Source organism: Agelaius phoeniceus, chromosome 5 (assembly GCF_051311805.1).
Source record: "Agelaius phoeniceus isolate bAgePho1 chromosome 5, bAgePho1.hap1, whole genome shotgun sequence".
NCBI classification, from domain to species: Eukaryota; Metazoa; Chordata; class Aves; order Passeriformes; family Icteridae; genus Agelaius; species Agelaius phoeniceus.
The window spans coordinates 10,438,304-10,455,692 of NC_135269.1; the positions used below are offsets into that span (position 1 = coordinate 10,438,304).

General features: G+C 41.2%; 1 protein-coding gene across 1 annotated transcript in view; it reads right to left on the reverse strand.

Annotated features, from left to right (window-relative positions):
* TBXAS1 (thromboxane A synthase 1) overlaps positions 1-17,389 on the reverse strand; it is a 228,199-nt gene that overhangs the window by 146,165 nt on the left and 64,645 nt on the right. The window contains exon 3 of the mRNA XM_054631033.2: positions 1,686-1,738. Within this exon, the coding sequence (XP_054487008.2) occupies positions 1,686-1,738 (53 nt within the window). The remainder of the gene's footprint in view (positions 1-1,685; positions 1,739-17,389) is intronic.

A 17,389-nucleotide genomic window follows, 5' to 3' on the forward strand; every position in this document is an offset into this window, starting at 1 on the left:
ACACATGCCCCACCTATTGAACAGCAGCTTGCAAGCCAGGTTTCAAAACATCTTCCTTCAACTACAAATAGACCTTACCTCAAACACAGCATTGTTTGCATCCAGCTTTGTTTTCCTGGGAGACATGAAAAAACAGCTTTTTTTTTTCTCTGCCAGCCTCCTAGTTCCCTCACAAATTGAGTTTTCCATGCAATGCAATAAATGAAATTTACCTATGCTCACTCTTCCTACCGAGAGAATCCCAAAGAGCCAGAACCATCCTGGCTGACCACGACCACCATCATCCAGCTTTGCAGTCCGTGCAAGTCTCACAGAGGTTTCATTCCCTAACAGCCAGGAAGTAGACTGAAGAAATGAAACTCCCTATCTGCTCACACACTGTAATTATACATCTCTTTCTCCAATGACATAGCCTTGCCTGGCTGAGTGAGCAGACAGATGACTAAATAGCAACTTGTCTCAAATTCAGCTTAGAGAAAAAAATAAGCATGATATTAATAAGGAGGGAAGTATACTGAGGAATAAATGCCAGTGTTCTTACATTATTGTCATTTAAGGGCATCACACCAAAGGTCACAGAGATAATAAGCCTCAGTCACTTTCCATTTGTTACACAACATACAAATTGCCGCAGCATTAATGAATATCTTTTCCCATTCTTGGCCAGCCAAGACACTGCATTATTTCCTTCTAGACAAGTACCTAACCCTTGGAATTCATTATTTCCATCACTTCTTGCAGCACTTTGTCCTTAGGGCTGAGCATAAATGCCACAAGGTGGCTGTGAATGAAGCATCAAATGCCTGAGCCTGACTTCTTTCTGCTAGAGCTTTTTTGCTGGGAGAGCATACAGAGCTCATTGGTATCTTTTGTAATCAAATATGTATACACACAGACATTCATATGTGCCCTCTTACAGGCATCTTAAACTCCTTGCAGGCCATGGGAAAAAAAAAAAAACATTTTCATAATTTGTGGATATTGCCTGATACATATATATTGAAATAATAGTTATGCTACAAACACCAACTGAACACAACAATAGGAGATACCAGGGGACAACTACATTTCCACTTAAAATGATGACAACTGGAAAGTAAGTAGTTCTTGGAACAGAAATGACATTCAAGGAAATGTGGAAGGGCTTCTATGAAGGGATATTCTGCTTAAACCCTCTTTACTTCTAACAAACTGCTAAGATAGCACAGCTGAGCTATAGAGAGAGGAATGCCTCATTTCTAATCTCTACTTCATTGTATTTTAAGTTTAGAAATTTTGCATAAATATAGATAGCAACAGCTGAACCAAATTCTTACTATTTCATAAACTGAGGGTATTTTAAGATGACAAATTATTATTTCCACTGTTCAGTGAAAGCATAAAGAATATGCAGATGAAAAGAGAATATTGAAGGCTGGTAGCTTTGTACAGTTCTGAAAAGGACTAAACTTTATGTGCATAATTAAAATAAGAGAGAGAAAAATGAAGTGCAATCCCAAATGCTGAACTAAAATAAACCAAGAGTTTTTGCTGCATGTAATCAAACCACCTCCACCTCTGTCCCCCAAACTGAAACACAGCACTCTGCATTTTGATGAATATCTTGGTATTTTCTCCTCTCCCACCCAACAAACTCAAAGAGCAAGAGCCAGAAAGAAGAAAGCTGACAGCACTGCTAGGCTTACCCACAAACAGGTCCATGCTCTCTTATGAGTTTTGTGTGGCTTTCCCAAAAACCCTGGAAGAAAGAAAAAAAACACAATATTTTAGAGAAGTGCTTAGCAGAAGCTCTATTACACACTGTTTCTACCACTCACACAAAGCTTTGAACCTCAGCCAGGAGAACCATGGCATTAACTCATAACTTCACCTTTCTAATATTGTCCATACGTGACAAACAGAGTCTAGAAAGGATGCCTGGAAAAACAAATCCCAACCCCAAAAAAGATCTGGACAGCCATGAAACATGTTTTCATCAATGTTTTATTCTCCAAAATTTGTTACCATTTCCTGATTTAATATTTTTAAATTAAATTCATCATTTTGGTCCTGACTCAATTTTTTTTCATACATGCAAATGGATGGAAAACTAACAGATAAATTAATAAGGTGATAAGTATATGACTTACTACACAAAAGGGAAGCACAGGGAATATGGCAAGGTCATCTTGTTTTGGTTTTAGTCCCATTATTAAAAAAAGCTTCAAACCTGCCAACTGAGAGTTTAGCACAAGGCAGTCAGCTGGTACATTCCACAGAATAGTAAGCAGATTTCTTTTTTAAAATTTTTACTATTTTTACTGTCTTCCATTTTCATAATTGAAGAAAATTCGTATTCATTTATCTAAATAAACCTGTCACTATACTCAATTGTTAGTGTTTTAAATGAATTCAAATTGATCAATCTAAAGAAGGCGTGCAAAATATATAATATCCCTGAAAACGAATGATAAAAAATCTCTTTTAATGAAACTGCAATATTTCAGGACTGTGCTCCATTGTGTTTGCAACTTGTCTATGGAAAAAGTAACCCATTTGATTGCATTAATCTGCATTTATATTAATGGAAGACAGACTATCATGATCTATTTTCATTCTTAAGAGAAAATTCAATAAAAAAGTAGAATACTTATGTCTCATATTGAATCTTTCTTGTTTTTTACAACATCCCACAGAATATTAGCTAGAACAATACAACTACTGTAAATACATCTACTGCTGACATAAATAAACAAGCCCATGTAACGTGCGTATGCTTTGAGAGTATTTTGCCACACACTAAGCAAAAGAAAATCTGGTAACCAAAAATAATGATCCAGCTTAACATCCTTGGGTGATAACATATTGTCCAAATTAGCAAAGCACTTGCCACCACCTACAGTCCTCATAGAGTCCCTCAATTTTTTTTTTTTTTATTCTTAAAGTACCGTTGTGCCTTTTTTTTGTAATCCTGGACTTGTAACAAGTTTTTATTCTGCAGAACAATATGTTCCCAGTTTAAGGCAAGAACTCTAGCTTCTCCTTCAGCTACAAAAACCACAGGATGACAAAACCACAGGATGACTTGTAAGAAAATACACTGAAGATAAAATTATGAAAGAGGTGGATTAGATGACAGCCTGAGGAGAATGTATATTGCCTGAAAATCATATATATTCTCCCCTGAAAAATTCTTCACTACTAAGGTAAGCAGAAAAGCCTCACATATTCGCACAGAGAAGGTAAGGTGGACAAAGGCTTTGTAACACCAGAAATACAGACAGCTAACTCAAAAAGGCTTTTTTGCCTGCAGACACCATGGGAGGGGAAAAGGCACACACACATTCACACCGACCTGCATTTTTGCTACAGAGATACACAGCCTGCAATTGCTGCGATTTCAGCACTATAAAGGCTGTCTGCTGGTGCAAGGGGGAATCCTGGGGTCAGATTCTGCAGGCAGCCGTTTCAGGCTGGCCCAGCAGGCTCAGCCCACGGGCACACTCTGGCCACAGTGCCCAGGAGAGCAGCACAGGCTGCACAAACACAGTGACACTGCTAGCCACAAAGGGCACGGCTTGAGGTCACCACCACAGCCCACCAGGGTGCAAAGAGCTGCTGTGTCACAGCCCCATTGCATGGGCAGGGCAGAGGAACTTCCAGCCCTGTGGGGCAATGCCAAGTCAGGTCTGATCTCCAGCCCACTCCCCTCCTAGGCTGAGCCTGCAGCAAGGACACCCACGCTGCAGCCTGAGCCCTGCCTGCTCGCTGCGCTTTGGATTGCGAGCACGCACATAGGTATTGCACTTGCTGTACCCACCAGCTGCATTCCAGCGAGCCAGCAGGATATTAACATTTTCAAGAAGCCTAGGCTTTAAATGATTCAGTGAAAAAGCCTTCCAGAAAGCCAGCTTCTTGGAAGAACTGCTTCTGGCTCACTACATTAGGGGGGGTCAGGCAGAACACATTTCAAATCAGATCTGTTAACCAGTAACTGGTTTTCCACCTCCAGGACTCCTAAATAATTGCACTGGCTTAAAATTAACCACACTATTTTTTTTTTTTTCCCTAAAGTGAAAAGTACTAGCCTGCAGGATGGGGGAAGAGAAGGAGTTGAAAAGCACCTGGGAAAGACCATGAGAAAGCATCCTCAGGAGTACAAGAAGCCTTAATTCTCTACACTCCAGGACACTTTCTCATACTGTGCAGACGGCACACACATACTCACCACTAGCAGCCTCCACTGTGCACGCCTGAGACCCACTGCTGTCCTGGCCTCCTCCAGGGCCTGGTAAGCACCTGGTAGCAGGTCTTGTGGCAGCAGGCCTGGGAAAGAGAAGCCAACAGCACACACAGGAGTCCATGGAGCTGTGTTGGCAGGACTGTAAACAGGGCAGAGAGCATGTGCACCTATCCCTTACACACCACAGTATGCCTTTCAGCTAGAGGAAGCTGCAGCCATAAAAAGGCCCCCATGTTTGCTCTTGATAGCCACAAGGAAAGCCAAGGAACCTGCATGGTCTCTGAGTGAGGGGAATGCCACATCCACATAGCTCTGCCAGTTTTGCAGCATTATCCCCAAATACAGCCTCCAGTAGACAGGTACCCAGAAAACATCCTTGCCTTCTCCCCGAGTCATGTTTGAAGCTCAGCAAGCCTCTTAAGTGCTTTTGGTAACTTATTTACACTGGCTGAGTTTGGTTTGCTTCAACCAATTATTGCAGACTTGTCCATCTTTTATAATTGCACTTGTACTTAGTAACTATGACATGACCAAGCACCTGCTCACAATCAGCTGCTCTTTTACAAGAAAATGGGAGTAGAGACCACCTATCTTCGCTTCCTTTCCTCATATTTATCCACTGGGTGATCTGCAGTAAAACTCAGAAATAGTACCTGCTGACTTGTACCCAGTGGCTTTAACCTCCCTAAACTATAGGAATTATGTTATAGGAATTATAACAGAGCAACATGGGGATTAGGAAAAGAATAATCAGGGGAAAATGTAAATATATGTATTCTGGTTTTTTTGAAAAGCAGAAGGAAACAAAAGAAAAAACAGTAGTATGATATGACACCTTGTGCATCAGGAGGAACTGCTGTGCATTAAACACTAAGTAGTAAAAATTAAAAGCGTAGTTAGCAATGATGTTCCAAGCTTAAAAAAAAAAAAAATCACTTAAGGTTTTCTTTGTTTGGAAACTGCAGAAGATGAGCTATCATCATCAACTCAGAAAATGGTTGGGCCAGGGGGACCTGTCACGTGTGGCCCATACAGTAAGGTCAGTCCATCATCAAACAGGATAATGCATGGGTTGGAAAAGCTTCTTCCCCTGAAGAAAGCATATTTTACAGCATCTGGTATGCCATGGAAACAGCAGCTCAAGTGGGCTGACTGCTGCACACCCAGAAGGTTCTTTGTTTACGTATCTGGCAGTTGCCTCCCTGCAGGGAATTTGCATTCTCCCCTTCCTCTGAGCGTGTATCATCAGCTGCATCTGTGGATAGAACCACTCATAAGGCCAAATCCTGCTCTCAGGGATACAGGCACAAACCCCATGGACAAGAACAAGATTTGGGTCTGCACCAGACAAAGCAAAGTCGCTGCCAGCCATTTTGCTTGAGATACCGACTGTTGAAGATTCAGTTTGAGCTGCATCCATGAAAGGGCTGAAATTGCTCAAGTATCCCCTCTCCTTTTTTTCAATAGACTCTGCCACTCCAAGACAGATACTTCAGCAATTTCCTCCTCATTGCATATTCACCTTGCTAGCTCTTCACAGCAAGGAAAAAAATCTGCAGCAATGTCATCTTTCCTCCTGGCTGAAAATGGTTGTAGGCACTAAGCCAAAGTTTGCACAAAGAGGCAGTATTTCAAGAAAGAAGCTATGTATTTTGATTTTTGGGGTGTTTACCATGAGGCATATCCAACCTATTCCTTTTAGTTGCTCAATACCTGCAGATCTCATGGCTTCAAATTGAAAATGACTCAGATTGTATGGAGTCATTGTATGGAGGATGCTTTGAACATTTCAGCTTACTGCAGGTGGAAAACAAATTATGTGGTTTATGAACTTCACTGTGCTCCTTCAGGGTCATGAGATAAAATGGTTTGAAGAGAGCCACAAAGCTGGGATCCAGCAGATGCCTGCTCCTGACAGTAACTCAAAACCTGGACTCCAAAATGGGTCCTAGAGAATGCAATGAGGGTAGCCCTTCAATTTTGCAGTGTACTGAATGTCACAAAAGGTACTGAGCTCTGAGAAGATGGATGTGATGAGCCCATCAAAATTCACTGCAAGTGGGAAACATTACCCATGCAAGAACAGCCAAGGGAAAAAGGCTTCTTTTGTTGCTCCTTTCTGAAAAGTATCCGATATTATCTGATGTCAGTCACTTTACCAAGACACCCTGGATTCAAACTTGCAACTCAGAAGCCGAAGATGCCACATCCTATAACTAGTCCCATATATGCTCCACCTTTATCACCCTATATCAGATGTGATGCTCTGTTTCATTTTGATATTAATAATCACAGAATCATTGTTCAAGTGCACACCTCATATCAAGAGATAAAAAAAATCTATACAGTTATTTATGGTACATAATGAAAATAAATATTTTTGCATCAGATTTTCAGCATTCAATGGGTTTTTGTACATCTTTTTTCTTTAGACCACCTGAAAAAGAAAATTGCTAATAACCTAGTACCCAAAATGATTTTTTTAACACAAGCTAACATTTAATTAAAGTAACCTTGTATCAGTCTGCAACCCTCTTTGAAGGAATGACCCCAGACTGTACATCAGCTCCAGTAATAATCCTAGTGAAATCACTAGGATGCCAGCAGACAAGAGGAGGAACACAGCATGAACTTCTAAGCAGCCTGATTCTGAGCTATGTACATAGTTTGTTTCCTTTGATCATTACCATTAATGGTTGTCCTCTGTGTGTAATTTGGTTTAATTTATGTGTGTGTCATTTCAGATTTTAAAAAACACATATAGCCCTTCTAAATTTATTATAGGCAGCCTTCGTACCCTTAATAGTTATTAAGAGAGGTTAGTGTTATGTAATTAAGTTAATCTCATCTGTAAAGGCTAATTAACTGAACACTAATTGAATCTGCATATGAAAATTTGGACAATGTGTTCTCATTACACAATTTAAAAAAAATTACCTGAGCTAAATACCAAACAAATTGTACATTTCTTTCCTTCTACCTTTTCAGATCTTTAATAAAAATTAAGTGGGCAGGTTATTTCTGTGTGCTGCATTAGTCCTTGCTGTCCTTAACAAAGAGCTGTTATCTCACTTCAGAGAAACAGTTTTAATCCCCTCCCTGAAACATGGCTATTTCCCCTCTTGCATGAGCTCTTCCTTTCCCCCTCTGCCCTTACACCCTGTGCCTTTCATTGCCCTCTTCTTCTTCTGTCACCTCTCCTACTCAGAGAGGTGACAGAAAAAGTCACTACTCCTACTTGAACCCAAAGGCTCTTGGGTTCAAGTCATATCACACAAAGGATAAGAAGGCATCCAGGTATCACCTTAACCATAACACCAAAAGGATCAGATGGCACAATACAATTCAGTTCATGCCCATTCAGCACCCCAGCTTAAAGCCACCTTGGCAGCTTCGGCAGGGTGCCACCTTTTTGCTCCCAAAGACCATTCAACAATGGAGTACTCATCTCATCTTTCTCCACCTCAGTGCGCTGGCATTACAAAAGCAAGACATATTTTGGACCCTTTTCTGAGGTTTGTCTTTTCTTGAGACAGTTACTGCTTAAACCAGTCAAGTTTCCAAATGGGAATTAAGAAAAGCACATCATCTTTTCTGGTGTTTGCTGTTTCTCCCCATTAACCAGGTTAATGGCTGATTCTAATAGGCTGGTAACTGAAGAGTTGGAGGGAGGGGGAGCCAAGGAAGCAAACACACAGAGGAAAGCCTGACCTCAATAGCATGCAAATTTCTCAGATTTTCCTCACAAAACCCACCATATGTTTTTGACATCAGAGTTGAAAGCACCTGCACTGCCCAAGTGGATGGCTGGATGCTGCAGCTCCAGCCAGTTCACAGTCCCTCAAGCACCCCATGGCAGCCCACTCCACAGCAAATACTTTATGGAAAATAGGATATACTGCTTTTTATCTTTCTTTAGGAAAAATAAAATTTTCTAGGTGAGGGAACAATGAAGGATGCACACAGATTTCAGTAATGCATTTGGACTGGTGGCTGGGGAACCACTGTCACACCCAAAAGGATGAAAATCAGGATAAAACCCCAAAAAACAGTAAACATCAAAGCTGTAGGGAAGTGAGCATGGACAGAGTAGAAAGAAAAGGTACAGCCAGGAAAGGAGGAAATCCACAGTTTTCTCAAGGGTCAGTCCTGGGACAAACCTTGTTCAGTGTTTGGAGGACTGAGTTTGGCACAAAAGGGAGTCAGGCTTCAGTGAAGTACATGGTTCTGAACAGAGAGATCCTTTTCTCAGCAAGCAGAGAGACTGAGATTTTCATACCAGAAGAACTGGGTGACCTGAAGAACCTCAACAACTGCAGCAGAGGAGAGTCTTTAGTTGAAAGCAAAGCTTCATGCCCTTAGAAAGAGACTATGTTAACTCCAAGAATTTCTGCAGTAGCAGCTGAATGCTTAAAAATAAGTGAAAATGCTTGAAAATAAGTGAAAATAAGTTATTTCACAGAAGTGAAAAAACTGGATGGACACATTAACCATAAGATAAAGATGATGGAAAAAAGTATGATGGAAACTACAGATGTAGAGTATATGGGATAGGCTTGCTCTGGAATGCTGCATGTAAATTTGATGAGCTGCCACATTCAAAAGGAATGAATTAAAAATGGAACAACTGGAGAAAAGGGTTACAAGGATCTTTGGGGAATAGAAGGCCTGTCTTACAAGTCATAATTAGGAAAGTCCATTTTAGCTAACCAAAGGTTCATTTTAGCAGACCAAAGCAAGGAGATGTGCTTGCTGTCTAGACCTATATTGGGAGGAATCAGCAGGGAGAGAAAAATATCTATTTAATATAAAGGTCTACATTACTAAAAGATCAAAGTCATATAAACTGGCTGTGGATAAATGTTGCTTGCAATGAGATAAAAATTATTGACTATTGAAGTTGCAAGATTTTAAAAGTCTTTTAGTCAGGACAGTTGGCAAAGGAACCAAGACGTGGATACTTAGAAAAATGAAGTGTAGGATGAATAACCCAGGTCATCTACACCAGCCCCTCAAGGAGATCTACAGTCACTTCTAGAATAAGAGGGACTCCTCTCATGGAAAAGATTTACTACACATTCACATGTGCACACAGCATTCACACTTCTAGTTGACTCAAATTTCCAACTCATTCTCATACATTAATTTGGCATACTGCAATGAGATTCTCGCTTTCTTTTTGTCTCTTTTTTTCAATCTCATTTCACTTTAGAGACCTCATTTCCTCAACTTCTTTGGGCTGTTAAATGCCAAACTGTCACAGGTGGGGAGTTGGAAGTACACAAGATTAAGTAATTTGCCAAATGCCACACAAGAAGTCAATGGTAGAGCCAGAGACAAGCTGAAGGCTTCACAATCCTCCTCTCCTTGGTAGCTTACAAAAACATTCCTTCTCTGCCACAGAAACCCAGACAGTATATGAGAAAGGAAAGGAATATCAACAAATTTGATCTGTTTCTGAGCTTTCAGACATATCACATGCCTGAGGCTTTGAAGAAAGGCATGAGGAAAGGAGCTGTATGTGCATGGCTAAGTCTAAAACGCTTTAAGTAGAGGGAGGTTTCTTCCTCACCCAACTATTACCTTAAGATTGAATTACTCTTATAGTATGCATAGCTACAAATGTAATTAGTCATAAAATGATCCAGACCCTCAAATTATTCCAGCTGCTGTATTTGATTCTCTGATTATTGCAATGATGAAATCTCCAGTCTGATTACACAGGCTAGAATAATATTTCTTTTTATCTGTTTGAAAGTTACCTCCTGTTAGCTTCAACCTTGTTTATATCCACTATAGAGATATAATTGCAAACTTACTATTTTTACTAGGACTATTGTCTAGATAACACTTACCCCTGCCAGGCCCTTATTTTACTTCATAGTAAATGTCACAGATGACACTTATTCAGGCTTCTAGGAACCTTTGTCCAAAACAGAAAACATGTCATTATGAAGACATGTACAAAGAGAATTACAATTTGTTCAATGTGTGTTCATGAAAGGCTCCATATGAGGTCTTACAGACTCACTGCAGTTTCTGATCCTTTGATAAACATATATTTATAAGAAGTCAAGAAACTAGAAGAAAAATAGAAAGGAGCAATGGATTTATTTCTTTTTTTACTAAAGTATGTAATTTCCACTAAATATCTTCTAAGTTGTCTTCCTTCCAAACTGAGTGCAATTCTCTCCCGCACAATCTCTACTTACATGTAATTCCACTGGATCACTAACCACCTTTGCTGCCTTAATATTACTGCATCCTCAAATTGCAGCAGGAAAGCAGAGAATTACAGTGCTCTCTATAGGAGGGAGTTCATTGTACAATAGAGGACCACTGTAATGTGGATTTTCACTGTGAGCTCAATGTCTCAGATGGATTAGCATAAGCATTCAGCACATCTCACTAACGGTGAATGAATTTTATTCATTTTCTTTGCTGGCCTTCCTTAACAGAAATAAAACAGTCATCTTCAAACATAATTTGAAGAAATGGAAACAACTTCTTGTAGGACATATAGACATGGTAGCTAAGTCTAAGGAAAACAAAGATTTGGGGAGTACTCTGACAACACAGCAACACATAACAGTTTCTGGGGGCAAGAAAACGGCATTCGGAGAAATGAAAGTTGACTTCTTTCCCAAGAAAGGGAGGCAGAGATTCCTTCCTCCAAGGAGCTCCTCCACTTCAGAAGAGTGTCCCCTTCCTTCTCAGACCTATCAACAGCAGATTCCTTCAGACCATGAAAATGTCATTTTAAAGGATAAAATGAATTAACCAAACCCATTATGAAAAAGTCTGTCTCGGGTACCACAGAGTGCAAACGGACTTTGAAATAAGCATTGGGAAAATTACACATCCATGTGCAAATCTTGCACATGAAAATGATGAAAATGATTAAGCTTTCTTTTCTGATGCAAACTCTGGGCCATCTCATTCTGTTCACAGTAGTGCCTAAGTGGGCACTCTTTAGGTGGGTTTCAAGAAAACCTCATCTATGGGACACAAGATTAGTCATTCAGTGAGCAATATCTTGGCCTCCTCAGAGACATTCCCCTCATACAGTGCTAGGGGTCTGTGCCTTTGTTTATGAACTGTTTATAAATCCATGCCACCAAATTTTCTGTGACCTCCAAGTTTAAAACTATGAAACATACACCTAAGACCATCACAAGTGAAAGAAGATAATCACAAATTCAGCTCTCAAAGTTTGATCTTTCATTGTGATGACACTAAGACAGAACAGTATCCAAATCAAAGCACTAGACAGCACACAGAGTCCTGCATCGAGGGAAGAGACCTGGAAAGATCGCTACATGTGACAGACATTAATCATGCCACTTAATGCATTACTGAAAGATACCAGGACTATTTCTGTATTTTAACATGGCCAGACAAGCTCAGCTTCCTCTTGCCTAATTCCCACCTTGTATGGATGCAGTTCTCAAGCACAAAAAGAGAAAAACACCCCCATAGATTGTAGTGGCCTCTGATGGAGAGCAGAGCAGGCTGCTATCTGCAGCATGGACAGGCCAGGCATAGGCATGACAGGTTCCTTTTGCTCCCATCTATCACATGGCACCTCTGTAAGAGTCACAAGGTTAAGAACAGACACACACAAGGGCTCGAGGCGAGCCCATATGTTCAGCAGGGCAGGAGGGGGAATGTGCCTGCGGAGCAACATCTTCAGCCTAGCAATGGGAACAAACACTCCCAGTGCTTCATCCTGCTCCCAGAGCAATCTCCACCAGGTAGGACAGATCTACCCCAAAGCACTATGGACAGAGATGGGCTGTAAGATCCTGTGCAGAACACTTATCTCTTTGGGAATACAACAAACTGTAGCCCTGATAGCCACATTACAGCAGGCAGTTGACTCTTCACCTGTTTTAAAATAACCGTTCCAGCAAAATCTCATTGTTTTCATAAGGTAAGTTACTCTTGATGTTCTGTCTTGAAGCCAAACACTGTTTAAGACCCAAGCCACTCATGCAGTAGCTTGTAGGATTTGAGCACAAAACCCAGAAACACTAGAAAGCCTTATCAGGCCTCCCTGGAAAGGGATTAGGAAGAGGCAGACAGAAACACACAATGCCAGTCCCTGTGTGGGCTGGAGAGAGGATTGCAGAGAGCATCAGGAACTGATATAGCACAAGGAAACTAAACAGGAGGCTGCAGTGGAATGAGAATTTGGGAGCTCTAGCAATCAGTAAGATCACTGGCTAGCACAGGATGCATCAAGCACAGTCAGAGTTTTTAACTGACAATTTCATAGACAGAGCAACTCAGGTTTGGAGGTGGGGATTCAATTGGCTCCTGTCAGCCATTCATTTCTGTTTCTAGATCATCACTAAGGGCTGAATTCTGCAGCAGCACCAGAAAAAAAGAAAACCAAAAAACTCCTTGTCAAGCCATCTGGGCTTGCTTCTTTTTTTAATGAATGATGCTGCACACCTGCAAATACCAGATATTTTACAGAGGAACCAATGCATTTATCTGTCCTTTCATAACTGAATTCATCTGCACAGGGGAAGGGAGAAAGGTGATTGGCACCCTCATTCAGTACAACACTTATGCAGGCCCAGATGCTTTGGCATAAGGCACAGAGTTGAGGGCAACAACTCCTCCTCCATATCCCTGTGAATTAACCACATCCCTAAGAGACTGGGCCACTGGCAGACAGTAACCACTGCCAGGGATATAAAACAACCTTTCCATCACATCCTCCCCATAAAGCAACCACCTGGAGGGACTGGAGAGGAAAAGAGCACAACTAAGCTCCTGATGCTTCCATCATCTCAGATGGAAAACTGTCAGCACTCCTTCTCTCTCCTGCTTTTCTTATGTACACAGAACACCTGTACAGAGCAGAGGGCCTGCACATTCCCAGGTCCAAGAGAGTCACCTATTTTAGGTAGTGCTTTCAAAGCAGGGGCTTTCTTCTGAAGGCCCTCAAAGAAAAGGGGACTCCTGCTTGGTAAACAGTAAGAAGATAAATTATGGGACATTTGAATGACTAAATATCTCCAGAAGTAAGAATCAAAATAAAATTACATGCAGTTAGAAGAGGTGCTCAAAGTTTAATCTGTCTGACATCAGTGTTTTTCCCACAGAAAAAGGCACAGAGGAGTGACCACTAAACAACATGACATCCATTCATGTCCTTGGAAGTAAAGGAACAATCCCACCATACCACTGGGAATAGCATGGGGCACCCTACAAAAGCCATGGGGAAGCTCCTACCAGTGCAACATTTAGCAGCAGTGCTAGCTGATCTCTAAACCCAGCTCTTGATCAACATGAAATACTGCCACGATCAGAAGGAGAACAGACTCCAGATCTACTGCCAGGACCCCAAGGACCTTTCATAGACACAGGATGGCTTAGCTGCCTAACTTCATGGATTAAACTGGGAGGTTTTACCAATTGTGCTGGTTTTGGCTAGGGTAGAGTTATTCTTCTGCACAGTGGCTAGAATAAGGCTACATTTTGGATTTGTGCTGAACACAGGGTTGATAATATAGAGATGTTTTTGTTATTGCTGAGCAGAGCTTACACAGAGCCACTCTAAAAACTTGGCTTCTTCATCATGGATTTGTGTTAATGCCTCTTTTTAACTCAAGATATAAATTACAGGGTTGATGTGGAAGTAAAGAGCAAGACCCAGATGAAGAGTGTATATATCAGTCCTCTGACTCTCCTGCCAAAATTTCAGGCTAAAAATGTTATACGTACATCTCCTTACTTACATGTAGGAAAGTATCTCTATATATTCATAACAACCTCAGGTTATTATTTATACAACAATGTAGGATGCACAGGAGAGCCAGGTCCCCTAAAATACAGGCAAATATCTCAGCTCCTGCAGAACAAGTCATTCCTAGAGGATGATAGATTCAATTCAATTACAGGAACAGATATGAAGCACTGTCTTTAGAGCAGAGTTCCTCTCTCCCTCAAATTTTTAACAGAGTAGCTGGACATTCAGTTTCATTACATGCCAAAATCTTTGTGCCTTGTAAAGAAAGAGGCAGGAAAAGGAATGTTAACGACCTCTTTTTACAGTAGCCAGTTGTCAGAGGGGGTGGGAGAAAACAAGCCACGTGGAAAACAATTGCCAATTTGTGGTCTTGACCATTTAAAAATGGATCCCAAAATAGTCTGCTGAATTGTTTCACCCGGAGCAAAATTACCCATGAATACATATGCATGCACACAAAAACAACATCTCTTGACGCAGTGCTGATGGTGACTGCAGTCAAGGAAGAAGCGTTATTGCATTCCACATTGTGCAAAGACCACAATGCTGTAATTATTCTGAAAGGTTTTCACAAAGCACAATTATTAAGCTAACATTATCCTATTATTGTTTGTTGCTATGGAGATAATATAATCAATATATTTTCTGGATTGATATTTTTAATACTACTAGCACATTGCCCAATATAGCAAGATTTAACTCAATGCATTAACTGATTTTAGTTTATGACTGGCAAAGTCTTGAGGCAATAGATTTCAATCCATCTCATGCCTATTATTCTATCAAGACACTTAATGTCAAAATCTCTGCTGCAAAAGCAAGTTTACTTGTTGAAAATGAGAAAAAGGATAACAAATCTGTCTGAAGAGATACAATCTTTTAAGCATGAATTTCGACTTATTTCTATTTTTCCTAAACCAAATGAAAATCACCAAACCCACTACAAAAGTAGTAGAATAGCAAGTTGGGTTTGAACTCTCAACTTAAGGTACTTATTTATTCCAGTGAGGATGTTTTGAGGCATTATCCTCCTACATGTAACACAAGCTTTTCCTGCAGCAGCAGGGACTCTGGGAAGGTGGCATCGATTGTGGCACTGTGCCAGAGGCCCCGGGGTGCTGATGCACTGGGTGTCCATGGCCCTTGTGACACCCTCTTCCTGCACAAGCTCAGGAATCATTGGCTGCCTGTGCCCATGCCCTGTGAACACACTCTTGGTCTCAATGCGTGGTGAGGCAAAATTGTTACAGCCACAGCCCTCAGTTTCCTTGCCCATAAAACTGCAAGCACGCTTCCTTTCTTTCAAGTCTCCCTCTCCAGATGATAAGGTTTCAGCACATCAAGGGAATGCTGTGTTAGGACAGTGGTAAGTCCACACAAACCCAAGTCTCAGATCTTTTCAAGACAGTAATATAATCTATTAAGAGGCTTCAATTCTGACACTGTTTTTCCAGTCTGTTACCTTGCCTGTCAAAAGATGGGCTTCTCATTGTGAAACATCTTATTTAACATATATTTGCTATTATTGTTCAGAGAAGGATTTTATCATGCTTTCCCCTCCCACATGGCCATACTGGGATGAATTGCCTTTTCATCTTTTTGGTCATAGAATAGCTTGGGTTGGAAGGGACCTTTAAAGGCCTTCTAGTCAAACCCCCCTTAAATCAGCAGGGACATCTTCAACAGGATCAAGTTGCTCAGAGCCCTGTCCAAAGTTTTTGGGGATGGGAAACCTCAGTTTCCAGAAACCTGAGTCCTAAAGGTGACCATATTTTTTCAGCATAGTATATGCTTAAGACAAAATTAAGTGCAGCAGGCTAGACTTTGCATAACTAAATAAAAGGAGTTGTAGCAACATGTTGAAGTACCAATGCCTGTTAACTCCTGTGACAAATCCTATGGTAACATTTTTGGGTACCAAAGCACGGCTTAAGCTGCCTTGGGTTAGACACCAGTATATAAGCATTTTGTCCATGGAGCATACAGATGCTTGATAAAATGTGAAATCACAGCAATTCCACCTTTTCCCTTCCCTAAAGGCACTGGATTGGGTGGTCTTGTCCTTCTATGTAAAATAGGCTGGGGCTCAGTAATGTAACTTTTGGACTGTCTGGAGGGGATCCATCAGGAATGATCATTCACAGATTAAATATGTTGTCTATGCAATGCAACACATCTGGTCCTTCTGGCCCAGGGGATAAGTAATAGAGTTAGGAATGCACATTCCCAGCCCATCCCCTGCAAGTCTGCTCTGCTGACACTAATCCATGCAGATCTAGGGCTGGTTCGTGAGCCACCTCTGCCCTTCCCTGCTCTGCCTGGCACAGGACATTGTCTTCCATCACATTTCTCTGTGACACCACTTGTATTCTAAATGACACCTAATTGCTGTCCGGGCACGTGCCACAGCGTACAAAATAACCACATACATTGGGTTGCTTGCCTTCCCACCTTGTTTACTTTTGTGCTGATTTATAAACGTTTTTTTCTGCTGGACAGGGCTTAGACACGCACACTAGAGACCGTCCTGGTTACAGAAAGAGTGTTGAGTTTCAGCACTGTGCGGGTGTGACTGTGCAGTTATTCCATTCCTGTGAGGAGCTTTCAGCAGCAGAAGTCAGGCACCCTTCTGTTCCCTCCCTTACCGGAAGGAGCAGGGCAAGGGAAGCGGCTTCTTTGGACTTTAATTTCCTGCTGGTGCTAAAACTAGCATGGATACTCATTCAAACAGGCTACTGTCACATGTTCAGCCTTAAAGGACACCATCTGCTAGTGCATTCGCACAGTGAAGTACTGCTTAAAGACACACCTCTCTGTCAAGTATAAGGAAAAACCTCATTTGTTTCAACACGACGCCTTAGCACGCAACAGCCCAGAAATCCTGCTAAAATAAAAACTCATTTAGCTGGAGTCAGGCAGGGAATATCAATTTTGGTAACAGGAACGATACAATTACGTTCCTTAGCAATTAGTCTCAATAAAAGACAGACAGTATCTCTAGTAAATTGTCTGCAGGCCAGATTTTACCAGTCTCATTCATACCAAGCAGAGCCTACTAGCAAGACCCCCTTCATCTCAGTGCTGGGGGAATAAGATATTACTTAGCAAAAGTAAAGCAATCAGTGTCAAGCTGAAGATGTTGAGTTTCGTCACACTTTGCTCTGTTAAACCCTGTAATTGCTAAGTACCTCTTTCTAGCCAAAGATCACTTTTTTCCTTAATTTGATCAAATCATAAAAATTATTATTATTACTCCACAACACAGAGGTTGAACTTTGCTGTTGAAGGGTAATCTCACACATAGCAGAGTCATGCAGCAGCAAAAGACATGGCACTGAGACATCTGTTGGGGGAAGTCCCATCCCTGCACAGCAGGACTTCTCCTGGAGCTCAGATTTGGCAGC